The 17,316-nt window shown below is 34.0% G+C and overlaps 1 protein-coding gene across 14 annotated transcripts in view; it reads right to left on the bottom strand.

The window, feature by feature from the left end:
* PHF20L1 (PHD finger protein 20 like 1) overlaps positions 1-17,316 on the bottom strand; it is a 78,011-nt gene that overhangs the window by 30,095 nt on the left and 30,600 nt on the right. For all 14 annotated transcript variants that reach the window (XM_072774533.1, XM_072774545.1, XM_072774536.1 and 11 more), the window contains 5 exons: positions 12,802-12,884; positions 9,014-9,266; positions 6,716-6,904; positions 6,254-6,460; positions 41-97 (listed from right to left, as the gene is read on the bottom strand). In XM_072774533.1, the coding sequence (XP_072630634.1) occupies positions 41-97; positions 6,254-6,460; positions 6,716-6,904; positions 9,014-9,266; positions 12,802-12,884 (789 nt within the window). The remainder of the gene's footprint in view (positions 1-40; positions 98-6,253; positions 6,461-6,715; positions 6,905-9,013; positions 9,267-12,801; positions 12,885-17,316) is intronic.

Raw genomic sequence — 17,316 nt, 5'->3', positions numbered from 1 at the left:
CCATCTAATCTTTTGCTTAAAGATTACTTTCTGTTCATACCAAATGCTGTTGAGCTTTTTTCTTCCAATTTCACTTTTTTTTCTGTTTTCGATATTCCTGCAGTTTTAGGGGAAAAAAAGGTAAGTTTAGTCAGAAAAGTTTTAAAAGTATGGGACAATGTTTTACATTACAAAAGCTCACAACACCCTACTTCTTCAGGCTCTTTTCTCCTAAAGCCCTACATCGCTTTACCACCTGAACTAGTGACAAAGAAGTGGGGTTTCTTACTTCAAAAGACTGATAATTAAGGATAATTTTTATTCCTTCAGACTATCCACATTAAAATCCTGGTTACCTGTTTGGCCTTGAGCAAATCATGTAATCTTTCTGTTTAGTTTCCTTATTCACCAAATAGGAATGACTTTTTATCTTCACATTATTAGCATTATGTGAGTCTAAGTACATAAAGTGTTTAGACCAGTGCTGGAGTAATAATAAGTGCTTTCTTTCACTTTCTGCTCTGTGGTATGGTAATAATTGAAGACTACACCATTTCTAGAAATAGCACAAATATGGGTGCAAACACCTACAAAGTTTGACAAATGTACTGGGCAATCAGTAAAGATCTATTCTGCCTTTGACAATCCAGATGTTGAAATGCACCTTGGTGGTAGGTCCAACGTAATGTGCCCACTTCCGAGACAGTTAAGACATGAATGCTACTCAGGTCATCCACATGAAATACTAAACTTTATATTAAAGTATACTGGTTTTCAACAATCTGTATAAGATTTTTAAACTAATACTTAATTTATGTTGCCTAAAATAAACTTGTACCTTTGAACTCCACAATGAGTGCATTGTTAGGTAATGATAAAAGCCAAAATATAATTATTTTACAAACCATTTTTGGTCTTTTTCTAAATGTAAAATACAAAAGCTCATTTATACCTTAAAAATATTCAACCTTCATGACATTTGGGTACTATTAACTTGTAGTTAAACCAGTACACTTCATAATGGAATAGCTAACAGAGACATTTAACCAAGCTTCTCAACTCATATAGTCAACTGTTTCCAGTGCTAATATCTTAGGTGTATCTAAGATTAACCTAAGAAAAATATTATAGTGCATTTAAAATACAATTTCAGTCCATTATGCTTTAATACCGCCTTTCACAAGATTTGTTGATTTTTAAGTCACTCTAATACAGAATCAAAAAGCTAGCATTTGGGCAGCCTGGGTGGCTCAGCGGTTTAGCACCACCTTCAGCCTGGGGTGTGATCCTGGAGACCCAGGATGGAGTCCCACGTCAGGCTCCCTGCATGGAACCTGCTTCTCCCTCTCCCTGTGTCTCTGCCTCTCTCTCTCTCTCTCTCCTCTCTCTCTCTCTCTCTCTGTCTCTCATGAATAAATAAAATCTTTAAAAAAAAAAAAAGCTAACATTTAATTCATCTTCAAATATTTTAAAGAATTTAAACAAAAAAATACAAAAATATCACTCAATTTGAATTAAATGTTAATAAGGCTCTAATAAGTGAAGTTTCTTTTTTTTCTATTTTTTTAATTTATTTTTTATTGGTGTTCAATTGAAGTTTCAAATTAAGTAAAAATATTGATAAACTTCCTTGACAAAAAAAAAAAACAAAAACACTCTCATGACAAAAAACAAAAGGAACATCAGCACAAAGAAATACAATTAAACTTCCTTATTATCAAGGCTGTCAAAGAATGCAACACTTCCTTTAATAACTACTACCACACCATGAAAATTCTACATATCTGATGTTTTTTTCCTGAAAATGATGAGGACTTTATAAGACAATGAGAGAGGAGGTTCCGAGTCCTCAGAGGGTAGCAAACACGCTCGGTAGCAGCTAATGACTGTGATGTTTGCCTTGGAGGTCCCCAACTCTCTGGAGCACTGAATCCAGGGTGATTCAGATGAAGACTGCCTTACTGGGCTGCCTTCATGCACTGGATCCAGGTGTGGGATCCCTCAGGTACTTAGAGGACAAATAATATGAAGTGCTACGAAGCGCTCACTGCTCCAGAACACAGGTCAGCCCAATAGAACAGAGACAATCACTCCCAGAGTGCTCCCACCTAGTCAGAAACGACTAGGTCTAGATAAAGTTTTCACGTGTTCTAGTGGTTCCCAAACTTTTATATTTCTTAACTGATAAACTTCAGAAGTAAAATTGAGAGACTGACAAAGGGTTGTGAACATTTTGTTAAGTTTATTAAAATAAATACTCATCTCTGCAGTGATGGCAGGACTTCTAAATAAAAAAAAATATCTAAATAGAAAAATAACATAGATCTTTTTGAGAATTCAACAAGAGAAAAAAATAGTTTTATGAGAAGTTCACTATCTTATGCTTATTTCGTCATGTGCTAGAATTTGGGAACCAAAGAATGAGGCTATCAGTTTATTGAATAGTGATTTTTAAATTTTGCCATCAGAACATTTTCTTCAAACAAAATATAAGATAGTCCAATAAATAATACAAAAACAAAAAAAAATGAACAAAAACAAACAGAGCTATTTAAAGAGAGGTAGATCTCTGAGCCGCATCTGCTTGCATACAGCATAAAACCCAGCAATGCAGGGGGTTTCTCAAGCCCTTTCCAGTCTGCGAAATATCTGTAATTCCTCTGGCTAAAAACGAGGCTGTCCCTGAGACTCTCCATGGAAACCCCAGGCTCTGTAGGAGCCATGAACATTTGGTGTGGGGGTGGAAGTAGATTACGGAGTCCCTGGTTGTAGTTTTGATTTGCAAAATTCTGGGAAAAAAAAAAAAAAATGAAAAACTTAAAAACAAAAAGCCTTTTAAAAAAGGAAATGCAAAGTTAAGGTTAAGACACTGGACTAAAACCCATCTATTTAAAGTTCCAGCACAGTGACACAGCACAGGCAAGCGGTCCAGAAGTCAGAGCTTCTGTGATTATTACTGGCTCACCCTTCCATACACTGCGCTTGAGCTTCCATATCTTTTAACACCTTAAAGAGGTTAGAGGAATTCAGTATTTGTTACACATACAATCAGCAGATAAATAAGAAAATGAGCTAACATTTCCAGATAGTAACAAAACTAAGGTCCTATCCTCACCTAAAACTGCTTGGCTCTATTAGATAAAGCACTCTAATAATAAAATGAAAACAAAAGCATCAATTTTTACAAGGATACCAGTGATTTTTTTGGGGGGGTGGGCCAATCTTCACCTCAATTAGTTACCTTGTTGCCATGCTTCCCAGTGAAAGAATGTAGAAGGATTAGTATGAGCTCATTATCTCTACAATTAAAAGTAAAGTTTTAACCTATTAAAGAACAGGTATATAAATTTGGATAATCTTATCAATCCCCTACCATGACTTTTATACTCAGCTGTGTGCACATCTCTTCAACACACAAAAAATAAAAATCTAAGTCTGTTAAACTATTTCACAGCTCATGACTAACAGCCTCACCATTCCAAACACCCCTAGAGTTTCAATTTGACAAAAATACCTCAGAAAATGGTCTTTGATACAAGTTCTAGTATAATGCTTTCTACAGATGTTTAGAAATTCAAAGGTAACAAAATTTACTTTATAACAAAGATGGAAACCAACCAACCAACCAACCAACCAACCAACCAACCAAACAAGCATATATTAAAAAAGAAAGTGGGCAGCCCCGGTAGCTCAGCGGTTTAGCACCGCCTTCAGCCCGGGATGTAATCCTGGAGACCTGGGATCGAGTCCCACGTCAGGCTCCTTGCATGGAGCCTGTTTCTCCCTCTGCCTGTGTCTCTGCCTCTCTCTCTCTCTCTCTCTCTCTCTCTCTCTCTCTCTCTCTCTCTGTGCCTCTCATGAATAAACAAATAAAATCTTTAAAAAATAAAGAAAGACAAAAGAAAAAGAAAGGAAGAAACAAACAAACAAAAACACCTGGTACTTTGACTCTTTGTGAAAGACTACTTTCAGACTTTCAGAAGGGGAGCAGAAGTCCAACAAAGACTGCAAAATATTTGAGAGAAGGCAAATAACAAAAATGTTAGGAGAGAAAAGCATGTAAACCACTCAGAATTTCAATGCAAGTCAGACAGGCTCACAGAGTTTTAATAAAAAGATGTCCAATTAGAGTATGACCTGAATTCCACCACTTCCTCCAAAAATAAAAAATTAAAAGGGGTAACAGAAATAAATCAGAATCCCCATCACGCCACATTCAAACACTGTGACTGTGTTCAGCCCTCTAATAAATGGACTTTCAGTAATTAACATTTAAACCATGCATTTCCTTGATTTAAGCAATTAAAGTTGCCAGCCGTTAGCACAACCAGATGACCCTCACTCTTCAACACATCTACAGATTCATCTTACAAATCTACTTTCTTACCATCCACTTTTCCAGAAAACTAACTTACTACTCTCAGTTTCTCAAAGTTATTTCCAAGACTTAAGAAGGAAAAGAATAGTATGCGTTCCGTCTCCCCAAAAAAGTTTTAACTATTATGAGAACCAGGAACCACAGTCATAATTAGCAGTATGTCCACAAATATGCTAGAAATTCTGGAAAAAGATTAGGGTAATACTCGGATTAGGAGCAAAAACATTTGAATCAAGGATTCCCATTCCATATGCAATTACTACGTTGGCATTTCAGGATATATATTCTAACATCACTCAGTTATTATATAGCTGTTTATATTGGTCTATGTTTCAGTTACCTTACCATTAGAATATTTGTATATGTATGTGTGTACACATTTAAATAAATACAATATTTTCTTTACAAAAGATTTAAAGAAAATATAAATATTTTCAAATGCTCATATAAAATAATTTCCCCAAAGGATACAGATTTTTCATTTTTTCCAATGCCACAAAAAACTCCAGATAATTAAAGAAATGTGTAAGACCTACATTAGGAAAAATATCTCAGAGAGTCAATGGTAATTCAGAAATTTTGTGGGGAAAGGAAAAAGAAATATCAACTACCCTATGTACAGAAGGAGCTTAGAAAAAGAGCCAAAAGGCAATGGATCAGATTTGGGAAATGAAAAATATTTTAAAGCCTATAAATCTTCAGAGTTGGGTACTCACTTTTAAAACAAAACACAGAAACAAAGTAACCTCAAACCTTATTGGTAAAATTAAACTGTAGAAAACTGTGTATTTAATATTACATTTTTACTTTGAAAGAAAGCAAAGGCAATAATCTAAAAAGTAAGTTACTTCAATCACTTTATTTTAGTATGTGCCACCATCAGAAAAGAACAATCTCTACTTTATGCTTAATCTAATGAGTTGATAAAGGGACTCCAGGGAAGTAGCTATTAAAACAATCACTCTTAATGCTCTCCACGGCAGATCAAGAAACAGTCTTAAATTTTTCCCATCTCTGAACTGACTTAATGCAGACTTTAACTCCAAATTAATTTACTAGAAGAACATTTGAAATTAGTATTCCCCTTTTTAAAATCATGTATATTCTTTGGATGAGGTTAAAATTCCGTAAAACTTCCAAATAAAACAATGTAACAATATTACAGTATCATAAAATCATCTGCCAAATGTGTTATTGGCTGATTTTACACACTAGACTCCCAAAATAACATTATAACAAATGATATTTAAAATTGGGAGACTCTCCCTATAAATATGAGATTACATTTAAGGTAAACAGTTAAATTTAAGCTATGTGTTTCTTAAATATTACATTCTATTAAATCCTTAAATCTAAGTTCTCATCCCGTTAAATATTTTCTGGCTTTAAAACCAAGAACTTCGGGACACCTGGGTGGCTCAGCGGTTGAGCGTCTGCCTTCGGCTCAGGGTGTGATCCTGGGATCTGGGATTGAGTCTGGCATCGGGCTCCTTGTGGGGAGCCTGCTTCTCCCTCTGCCTGTGTCTCTGCCTCTGTGTTTCTCATGAATAAATAAATAAAATATTAAAAAAAAAAATAAAAATAAAAAAATAAAACCAAGAACTTCTGTAATTATTTTTAGCTCTAGCAATTCCTATTTTTAGTAGAAACTAGAATACAAGAAAGAAGCAAGGAGAAGGAAGTCAATTAAAGTGACAAAATGGGCAATCAGTCCAGGGAAGGTGATGGTAAATGGTCTCACAAAAGAACTTTTGACAGAGGAACCCCATCTTCCACAGAGGTTACATAAAAGTATCTATAAAGAAGAATTACATATTAAGATAATGTAATTAAACATCAAAATGTCTATACTTTCTAACTGCAAGCCTAGCTACTTGTAAAATGAATCTTTTTTACCTGATGCTGTTGGAGCTCCTCTTCCATCAGCTATTGCTTTGGAAGAAGGATTTGTAAGCATCTGTGTGTCTTCCTTTTCTGCCCTGGGACATTCATTATGGTAAGCGGGATCTGGGGCTAGCGGTGCTGATACTTCTGAACCACGACTTAAATCAAGAGGGAGACAAGGCCCCAGCTTCTCAAGTGACAAATGTGTAACATCAGGCACTATACAAAATAGAGAATGTAATAGAATATTATTAGCACAGATAAACTGGCTCAGTTAATATCAATGTGGATTAAAACGTTATCTAAGTTAAACAGTGCCTGGCACAACAGAAGGCACTCAATAAATATATGTAGAGTAAATGAAGTGTTTCTAAGTCCATAAGATGCAAGAAGGAAAAAGAAGAAAATTTCTTAATGTTTTCATCATCTTTATCTCTTTTATATTTGGTTCTATAGGAAATTAATATACATTACCCTCTGGCACTGAAGACTCTTGCGGATTTTGAGAACTGATGGAGAATACTTTCCCATCAGTAGCTGGAGAGGGAGGAGAAACCTTTTCTACGGAATCATCAGGCATGGGCAAGGTGGCTAAACGTTGAGATCTTCTTCTCCGCTCACTATGCTTGAAAGGTCTAGGGGGGTTCACAGGCTGTGGAGAACCTAGAAAAAGATCTTCAATGTTCACGAAGCAGATACATGCCAGGATCATCTTATAATATTTAAGGAGATAAATGGGAAAAATGATTCAAACTCTGCCCTCTGATGTTGTAAGGTATCCACAAGGAACGGCATGTTCCAAAAGTAATCAAAGGCAAAAAACTGTGCCCTCACATTCACAAAAAGTTAATCCAAACTTCTAAAATCTAAAACCTACTAGAACCAAAAGAAAATAACATGAAACATTGATTTAGGTAGTTTCCCAAGTGACAGACTACAGTTATTTCTCTAATTGCAGATCATTGTGTTAGTTGCCATTCTTCCTTTGGGAAAATAGTCTCTGTATAGCTGAGATTTTTTTAAAAATTAAAAAAATATATATATATATTTCGTTTGCTACATTACAAATCTAGAAACTCTAAGGGAAAAAAAGCAGGGGGCATAGGTGACAAAGATCTGACATGCATTGTAGAGTTAGTGCTTTACTTGCCAAAATAAAACTAACGTAGATAAGTTTATCCCACCCTCATTCCCACAAATGGATTTTTAGAAAAATAAGTTTGGGCCTGATTCATTAAAAAAAATTGAACACAAACAACATTTAATTACTTATTACAGGCAAATATTGAGGACTTTAAAATAATATAACACTATTCTTGCCCTCATGTATTTTTTTTTTTTTTTAATAACTAACGTGGTGGGCCGATTAATCATCTTCTAGCTATATAACACAAGCTTGGAAATTTGTTTGTTTTTTAGCCTTTTAAGTTTTCTTCTACGTGGCATGTAAACATGTTGGAAGAATTTAGAATAGGCAGGATTACACAGGCCAATATACTCATGTTAACTTAGAAGGAGGAAATAAGAATGGTCTTAAGAGGCTGATGCTTTGGGTATTTAAAAGTAATTTTACAAAAATCAAAATAAAAAAGACATGGTGGTAATTGAAAAGAAAAATAAAAAGAATAAAATTCAATTGCTGTAACATTGTGGCCATAATACCAAAATACAAAACAATTTCAAAATAAAATACTTATCAATGTCACGTGACATTGTGGTGCCTACTTACTGCCATCGTTTCATGATAAATGCCAAAATGAAATAAGCTTTATGAGGAAACAACTGAGTTTTTCTGTTCCATTCTTTCTACCCATTTATTAAAAAGAACAAAACCAAAACAAAAAAAAGTACCAAAGCCTGCTCAAAATTTCAAAAATATGGTTTGGTAGAAAATATGGCAACTGAATGGAAGCGGAGGCAACTAACTATATTGGACTCATAAAAGTCTTCTCAATGCCAACATTTTTCACTGTGGAAGATACGATATGGAAGGGTTCATACGAAAGTGTGTCTTACTCATTTACTCATCAGGATACTAATTCACTTGTATGAATTGCCAAAGGAAAGGGTCTTTTTATCCAGCGCCTTCCCACAATAACCGTTTTTCACTTGTCTCTAACTTGGAATACTAAACAGGAGAAACACGGGGTCATCTTCTTTTTATATATCCAGACCCATACTGGAAGGCTATTTTTAAAAAGACTAATAAGTTAAATACCCTGAGATTAGTGGTACTGAAACCATAAAATCTTTAAAAATATGATCAAGGAAGCATTCTTCTTCCTTCATTAGTAAGAATAAATTGAAATCTGCACTCCAAATCCCAGAACAAAAATGAATAAAATGTACCACAGGGGGATACAGACAACTGGGGACAATAACTAGATCTATCCATAAGAATAGTCTTAGGAGTTGAGGAAAAAATATCCAATGTGAGTCTTTTTTATCTCTCTTTGTTTTGGTTTGGTTTTTTGTAATGAATCAGGCCTCTCATTGTGCTTGGATTATTATTAATTGAGGATAGTCAAACTACAGTAAAAATTTGCGTTATTAAATGGTAAGTCTTCTCAACCAGTACAGTCTCTGTACAATATATCAGTCAGAAATGTATATGCTTTTTGCCCTTGAAATAGTTTTAAGCCTTCCCTATCATATCCACTTAAGTTTGAATTTTTAAAAACCAACTTCATAAAAATACAATATAACTACAATCAAACTGTTTTTAATGTAGCTTATAGGATAAGTAACTATTTTTTAAAAATCTGTGCTCACTAGTTTTATTTATCACTGAAGAAGAAAGCTGAGATACAAGCGTCAAATCCTCGACTTGTATTAATTCTGGGGAAAGTGGTGATTTAGGGGGTTTTATACACCCAGAAGAATCTCCAGATTCATGTTTGCATTTCTTGCTGCGAGCCTTCCCTGAAGACAAAGTTGAGGATAACAGTGCAGGTTTCTGAGTGTTGGCAGAACTGCTAATGTCAGCTTCATTTTTTTTCTGACTTTGAGGTTTAGGTGAAATCGCCTGAATAAATAATAAAAAATTGATATTTTTATTTTGGTTTCTTCATTTTTGTTCTTGTATTCTATTTTGATTGTTAAGCAACTTTAGTATCCAAAAACATTGTTAAGCAACATATAACATTTCTATTACAAATGAAAAACCAAAAAGAACCCCACAAATTATTAACTAAAAGTTGAATAGGCTATCTTTAAAGGGATGCTGTCGACTTTTAGTCTAAGTTTTAATTTGTAAAAATATATTATTCATAATATTCTCAGAATATAAAATGTTATCTTGGTGGACAAATTATTTTCACAGTATTATACGAAATACATCTCATTTGAAACCATAATTACTAACTACCTTAATAACAATTAGGTAAATAAAAAGCATTTTCTTTTTTTAGGGCAGTAGAAGAATACATTTAAAAGCTTCTGACTTTTAGATGTTTTCTTATAAAACAATCTCTATCAAATTGAATGCAGAGGTCTAAGTAGACAGTGTCCCTTTAAAGAAAGATCTCAACAGGAAAACAATGACCAAATTAACGAAACATTATCTTTAACTCATTTTAGTGCTGAAAGCTAGAGTTTCATAAGCATAGTGCATCATGAAATCAAAGCCACCAGCAATACAGAGTTAAAAGACTAAAAAACAATACAAAACAAGCAACAACAACAACAAAAAAAAAAAACCAAGGAGTAAAACCAAGTGTAAGTTAAAAACATTGGATTTAAAAACAAAATACGTCGCATTCTTAGATGAGAATTTTTACCTTCCTCCTGCCAACTGATACTTTTAAAAAAAAATTAGAACTTTGTCAGTTCTTTCATAAAGGATATCTTTATTCATTTGGCAGTAAAATTTCCTACCTATGTAGAAATAAATGTGAATGTGTCCAAAGACAACAGAGAATAGCCACATTGGATGGATTTACAATCTATGGTGTGGGAATGCCTATGCTCTGTTTCTGACACACGTATCTGAGAGCAAAATAGGAGATATACTTTTTAAAAAATCTATACTAAGGTAGGCTTCTATCAAATAGAATCGAATTGCTAGCACTATGAACAATATGGTTTGTTCCCAGGAAACCTTTTTACTTCCTTTTCTTTTGTGAGGGATGACCATCAGGTCAGCAGTCTGCAGTTCTCTGGAATATGAAAGATCACTGTCTGGGGACCAAACAGCCTTCTGCTCCCACTAAAATACAAGGCACTCAAATTTAGGTGTACAGTTGGTATTACATAGGGCATCTTTGGATGCCCTACGGATGGCATGCTGGACATACCACATAAAAGGGCTGGTGTCAAGTGTTCCATTCATTCAGTAGTCATCATTTCTATTCTTGAATTTACTCATTACACATGTGTATAAGTGCAGCTTATAATCATTTGAAAAAGTACTCCATAAATGGAAAGGATTCCTAGACTTATCATAAAAGGTGTTGCCAGAAAAGTAATTAGAGCCATTACTTGTAAATAAACAATTTTATTGTTCATCTTCACATATGTGAGAGACATCACTACAGCATCCAGTACTCTCGAGTTACAAAGTTATAAAACAAGATTTTAAAACTTAAATTAGTATCTTGATAAGGTGCTTAACTTCTAAACAAGGACAAATTAACATTTTTAAAAACTTACTGAATTATATGCATCTAATGCAGGTTTATCCAAAAGTAAATATAACATGACAATTCCCTAATACAATTAAATAATCTATAATTAATATCTGAGAATTGGGGTTCAAAACCACAGTTTGAATTTTTTAAAAGTGTAAATAAAGGAAATCCATTAGCACAGTAAGTTCTGGCTATAGGCCTGTTATCAATCTATGTCATGAATGACATTATTTTACTCATTAAGACAACAGAGGTTAGTGACAATCAATACCTCTCCTTTAAGTCTAGAGTTGATACCAATACTCGTAATTGAGAGTTTTATAACTCGGCTTTTTAACTTTGAAGCAGGGCAAACAGCATAAAAATTAAGAGTTTGGTTACAAAACATTTTCACAATGATATCAATCTGAATGACAGAAAATGAAGGAACAGTATTATGTTCCTTAAAAATCTAAAATAATTTACAAAGTTTTCAGTAATGATTATTGGTCTCTTTGTTACAAAACTGGCAAGGACTCTCAAAAATGTCTTCCTTATGCAAATAGAAACAGCCGAGTTACTCAATTCCTTTTTTCTTTTTTTTACTCAATTTCAGAATGTTGTTGTCTGTATTTCTCTCTGACATGGGCACTGCCCTTTACGCTAACTTCCACATGTAATAAGTAATTTTCACAATCACATTCACCGCAGCAGGATTGTGCATAATGAAAGATTGACATTGTAATGAATTTTCCAGAAACATTTTATTACCCAAGTCCCTGATTTATTGCATTCTGAGAATATCATAAACAGTAGTGAAAATACAAAATATTGTTATTATCTGGGACGTTGAATATAGTGATACAGAGTAAAAAAAAAAAAAAATCACTTAAAATTTGGTTGATATAACTGACAGTAACGGCAAAGACTTAACCGCTTGATGATCACAGAAAATCAGAAGGTATGATTCGCTGACATAGTAATCAATTTAAAAGACCATTGGTTTAATACAACATTAATGGAGGCACCAAAACAATGCACTGTTATCAAGTCAGGCCTAAAATAACCCTGAAAAACTCAATACAATATCAATTAAATTTGGACTATTTTTTAAAACGCATATAGAGAAGAGCAAAAGATACTCATTTTAAAGTCTTCTTTATTAGGTTACTAATAAAGAAAATTAAATTAATACAAAAAGGATATATTAAAACTACATTAAGGCTCAGATTTTAAAACAGGAGAACCAAGGAAATCCAGTTATGGCTATTACTGTGTTCTTATAGTCGTACAGTGCCCAAGAAGTTAAGCCCTTAGAGAATGTAAAAGCATGCACAGTTCATTATGTACAGGTACTGTGGGAATCTGAAGGTAGCCAAGGCAAAATCTAGCAACTGCAACCTTCGCTTTTAAATTCCTCTATTAGGTGGTTTAAAGACAGACCCTTCATAGTTTTTAAAATTCTTTTTTTGTAGTTATTAAAATATACATCCTAGCAAAAATGTATGGCTCATTGATCAATTCATAAAACACATAGTCAGTCTAACAACACCAACTGTTACAATATAAAAGAAACTTCTTACAAAAGAAGCTTTATTAGATGTCAAAAACCCTGTTTTAACTCACAAATGAAAAGTATTTGTGTAAGGGTCTTTTTGTAAGCTAGTTAAAGGTGGTCCAGCTGGAAAGCTTATACCCTGGGATGCCTGTCTCCAGGCCTTCAAATGTTGGAGACAGGAGGCTTTAATGCCAGTCTACTGAAAACAAACACTAACGAAGTCTGTAGTTTATCTGTATGCCTGGGAGAAGGCAGAGTTAAAAATCTATCATCCATTCATTAGCTTCCTATTCCCATATCTGATCACAAGGGCAATTTCAATTACGCGGATACTATAGCTCCGTGACCACTCCAGTTGGGAACCTGGAAAACAATCAAATGCTACCGTTTCATACCTGCTCCAGCATTGGAGCTGTTTCACTGCGGTCTTCCTTTCTGTCAGCACCATCCACCCCAACAGCTTTGGATGCCAACAAACCTTGAGAAAAATTGTACAGAAATTGCTTATTAGAAAAATTAGTGACTTTCACTCTAAGTTTAAATTTCCCCCAAATTTTAGCAGCTGAAATCCCCCATCCTTCTTACTATAGAGGAAGCAAACATTCTCAAGTTTACTTGTCAAAAGCACAAACACCCTTACTAATGACTCAAAGGACTAAATCGGAACTTGAAAGTTGCTCACACAATTAGTTTCCTGTAAAAACCACTGCTCCTCAAAGATATCCTTAAGAAACAACACACATATACATTTAGTCTATCAAAATTTTAAGTTCTATAGCTTAATGTCTAGAAACCTAAGATACCTCTAATTAATACTCATAAATATGGCTTTGTCTATACAAGTGAAATACAGAGTTAATACTAAGGTCTGAGAAATCCTTCCAAACAACTGCAATATAAGATTTTGTCATTGTATTATGTGCTAAAGAAAGAAAACTACTTCCAATTTTTAATTCCACTTGGATTCTTTGACCTACACTTCGTGGGTTAACCTCTATATCCCACTGTACCTTATCTTCTTAAAAATTGCCAAAAACACTGATGGGTCTGTTTTATGTGAACGGGAAAAATGCGTGGGCCCTTCCTGCATTTGAGCTTAATATTATAGCCTCATTCTAAAAATTAATAATTTAGGAATTCCAGTGTTCTCCAATGTGTATCACTAATTCTCAATTTTAGAAACACAGTATTTCACCTGGAGTATATAAGTGAACTTTGCAAGACATTAAGACTCTGCCTTAAGTAAAGGTATTTACTTGGTCGAGATTCTTTGCAAAGCACCTGATACCTTCAATGAAGCCAAGTTTATAATGCTTATATAACAAGTATGTCTTTGCTTATAATCATTGGCACAAAAAAGGTCACCAAAAATCATTTGTCATTTCAAAGTTGGCTACACAAAACCTCTGCTTCAAAGGAAGCATGTTTAACAATCGACAACAGTGAACATACTGCAGCAATTATACCCCCTATACCACTGAAGCCACCTAGATAACATAGTTAATAAGAGGAAAAAAGTGCTCCAACAAGCCACATAGCATTAAGCTATCCATGTGGCAACATCTCTTGACTTTTTCAGTAACAATTTCAAAGGCATTAAGTAATCTAAGTATGAATTCAAATATTAAAATCATATCCTTATAGTAGTACTAGAACCAAATGTTAAATTAGGAGAAAAGCACCTTTCATTTATTGGTAAGTTGAATATCCAGCACCCAGAATTGTAATTTAAGATAGAAAAAGGATGAGTGTAAAACAATGATTTTGATACATCAATGATTGGTATTAAAAGATATTTGGTCCAGTTTGAGATAACAATCTATACAGTTTGCTCACACAATATAAAGTATAGATTTAAATGGGGGGGAAAATCCAACTTAGAAATAATTTTACAAAAAGCTTATAAACCATAAATTCAATCCTATTAACATCACTTCTGAACAGATTTTTAGGTGACTGAAAGAGATATAGCACAGTGTATTTCCTTAACACTTGAAACCATATTCACTAGTTTTTTTCTTCTCTAGCTAGTACTTTTGAGAATCACTAGTACTGAAATAAAAAGAAAAATTAGGGAATGAAATTCTTTTGCAGGAAATAGAGGTTCCACTTCTAAGGTTTACTCAAACAGGAAAAATATTTTGCTATTCAGTCTATTAAGTATATCTTACTTTGTTTCCTTTCATATAGGTGGTAGAAATACTTTTTAAATATCATCAATACACAGAAGAGACCTCAAATCACAAAATTAAAAATAAGATACAAGTTTTAAAATAAAGAAAATAATTCAGACATACTCATGAATTTAAATTAGGATATTATAGACTCAATTAAGCAATTCCCACCAAATGGTTTGTGAAGAAAAAATAAAGCTTTGTAATGTTCTTATAAAAAGTAATGGGGCATTTAATAAAAACTATTCAAAATCAGATTAGAAAATACAATATGCAGCATCCAGAGAATTCAAACACATCCAATATGATCGATAAAAAGCTTTTGTATTTTATATACAAGCTATCTTACAGAAGAGGTACTAAGTACAAACAACAAAAGGGGACAAGAATAAAAGTCTTTGAGAGGTCTCTGATTACTGCTGCCTTTAAGCCTATACAAAAATCTGTTTTCTTGGCCTGCAAACATGCTGGGGAGAAATGTAAAACTCCTTAGAAAATTAGAAGTTATCTGCAAATGTTTATTAATTATCAATATATCACTAACAGTTCCTCCTCCAGAAGAATGTATCTGTAATTATCTTAACAGAATGCAATCTGCAGTTTCAAGATTATTAAGAAAATATCAGGTAAAAGTAGAATATCTAATATTCATGAGTCCCATCCACAAAGTCACATTTTTTCAATACTGTATACTTCAGCTACAAAAAACATATCTGCCTCTGCTAATAGGAATGAATAGGACAGAGGTCAGAACACTCTGGAATGGCAAACGGGGAGGAAAGAAAGAGTAAAGTAGTTTAATTTGTGCTCTACTTTTCAACCAGGGATTCCAAAACACAACATTCTTGTGTTGTGGGAATAAGACAAATATTCTTGAATATTTGGGAATAAGAATCAAATATTCTTGAAATTATCATCAGTAACGTGTGAATAAGAATCAAATATTCCTGAAATTATAAGAATCAAATAAGATTCTTAAAAGGGATTAAGAATCAAATATTCTTGAAATTATCATCAGTAACGTGTACTGGCCCATTCAAACCTGTGGGTTTTTTAAAATTATTTTTGAAATTCCTTAAGCTGTACAAACGTATCTAAGCTGACTGAATCCTAGAAATTCCTAGAACTCCTAGAAACAAACCATGCACCAATTGCTGATGTTTCTTCCTTTGCTCCCTAGATATCTGTATTTTAAAATCTACTCAAATTCACCTGCAGTTTGCTTATAATTTTGTCCCAAAGCATGGACTCTTCTTGAATCTCTCTGTAAAATTGTCAATTCTAAATCAGTATGCATAAAGTATGTAACTATCAATAAGGAACATTACATAATGAAAAATAAGTCTCTGAAAGCACATATATACGTGTGTGCAACTATCCTTCAATATGTCCCTATTTGGAAACTTCAAAAAAGCCATCTTACACTATTCCCTAGATAGAATTCAGGTTTAGAATCTCTATAGGGTATAACAGAAAGACAGTGAATATATCAATTAAATTTACCCAGTGGCTGGTCCGTATTTCCAGCTAGAATGATTTAAAAAACAATTAAAATGGAGTGTGGGGAATACATCAGAGCAGGTTAAGATGCTGCCATGATCATAGCCCTATTCATCTCAGCAGTAAAGGGACAAAAAGACAAGTGAGCTTGATAAATTTAAAATACACCATAATTCCATAACAAAATCACTATATTAGTTCTCATCTCTTTTTATGGTCTACAAATGAAATTTACTGCACAGAGGCAAGCCTGAGTTTCAACCAGTGAAGACAATCTTGTAAGATCTCTTATCCTTTCGCATGATATAGTTGTAAGGTGAACACGGAAATAAATGCAGAAAAATGAACTATTAAAAAAATCTTCATACATTCAAATCTTCTGAGTAAATAAAGGGAAAAAATCATAATGGCTTCACATCTGTAAAATCTTACATTTTTCTACTGCTGCCAAACTATTACTTGTTCTTTTGAGACTCCCAAGGGGAAGTGAGGACAGAGTCCCTCCACACAAGGTGCAGGGTGTTACTAAGCAACCAGTATCAGAACTTCCTTGAGACACAGGATAAAATGGTTTTCCCCACTATTGTCTTTTCAAGGCCATATGTAAATAATACATTGTTGTGCACTGAGCTGTTTTTTCTTCTTTTATTTCTTTAAACGTTGGGCTTCAACTTCTTGGTAAGGCATCTGTGAGAATAGACTGCCTGAAACTAAACACAGATTATCCAGACTACAGGAAAACCCTTGAGGCTGGTAAGTAAGCTGGCAGTCACATGCTTCAGGGTCAAGTCGATCTCCCTTGGTCTTGGCCCCTCCAGTAGTGCTCTTTCAGTCTTGGTCTCACAGGAGTTGGAAGTGCTCTTCCTCTTCTGCCACTGTATGCAACCCTAGTTTCCATTCTGCTAGGGCCAAACGGAAGTCTCAAGCTGCCATCGTAACAATCACCTGGATAACATTTTGACTTTCTCCAAAGCTAACAGTTTCTAAGGAAAAGGTGGAATGGATGAATTCATTTGAAATATTTCCCTTCCTGGGGCCAAAAATATCCTCTATCAGAAAAAGGCACAAAAATAGTATCAATGAATGGAAAGACTAAATATTCTCACCTGTTGAAATCAATTATAATCACTTAAGATGAACGTTAGATGAACAATGGCTCTAAAGAACCCTCTGCTGCAGAGTCATTTTTCAAAGGGCTTCTATTCTTCAGAACATGGTCAACATGCCTAATTTACA

This window comes from Canis lupus, chromosome 14 (genome assembly GCF_048164855.1).
Source record: "Canis lupus baileyi chromosome 14, mCanLup2.hap1, whole genome shotgun sequence".
NCBI classification, from domain to species: domain Eukaryota; kingdom Metazoa; phylum Chordata; class Mammalia; order Carnivora; family Canidae; genus Canis; species Canis lupus.
This window is presented reverse-complemented; position numbering and strand designations above follow the sequence as displayed.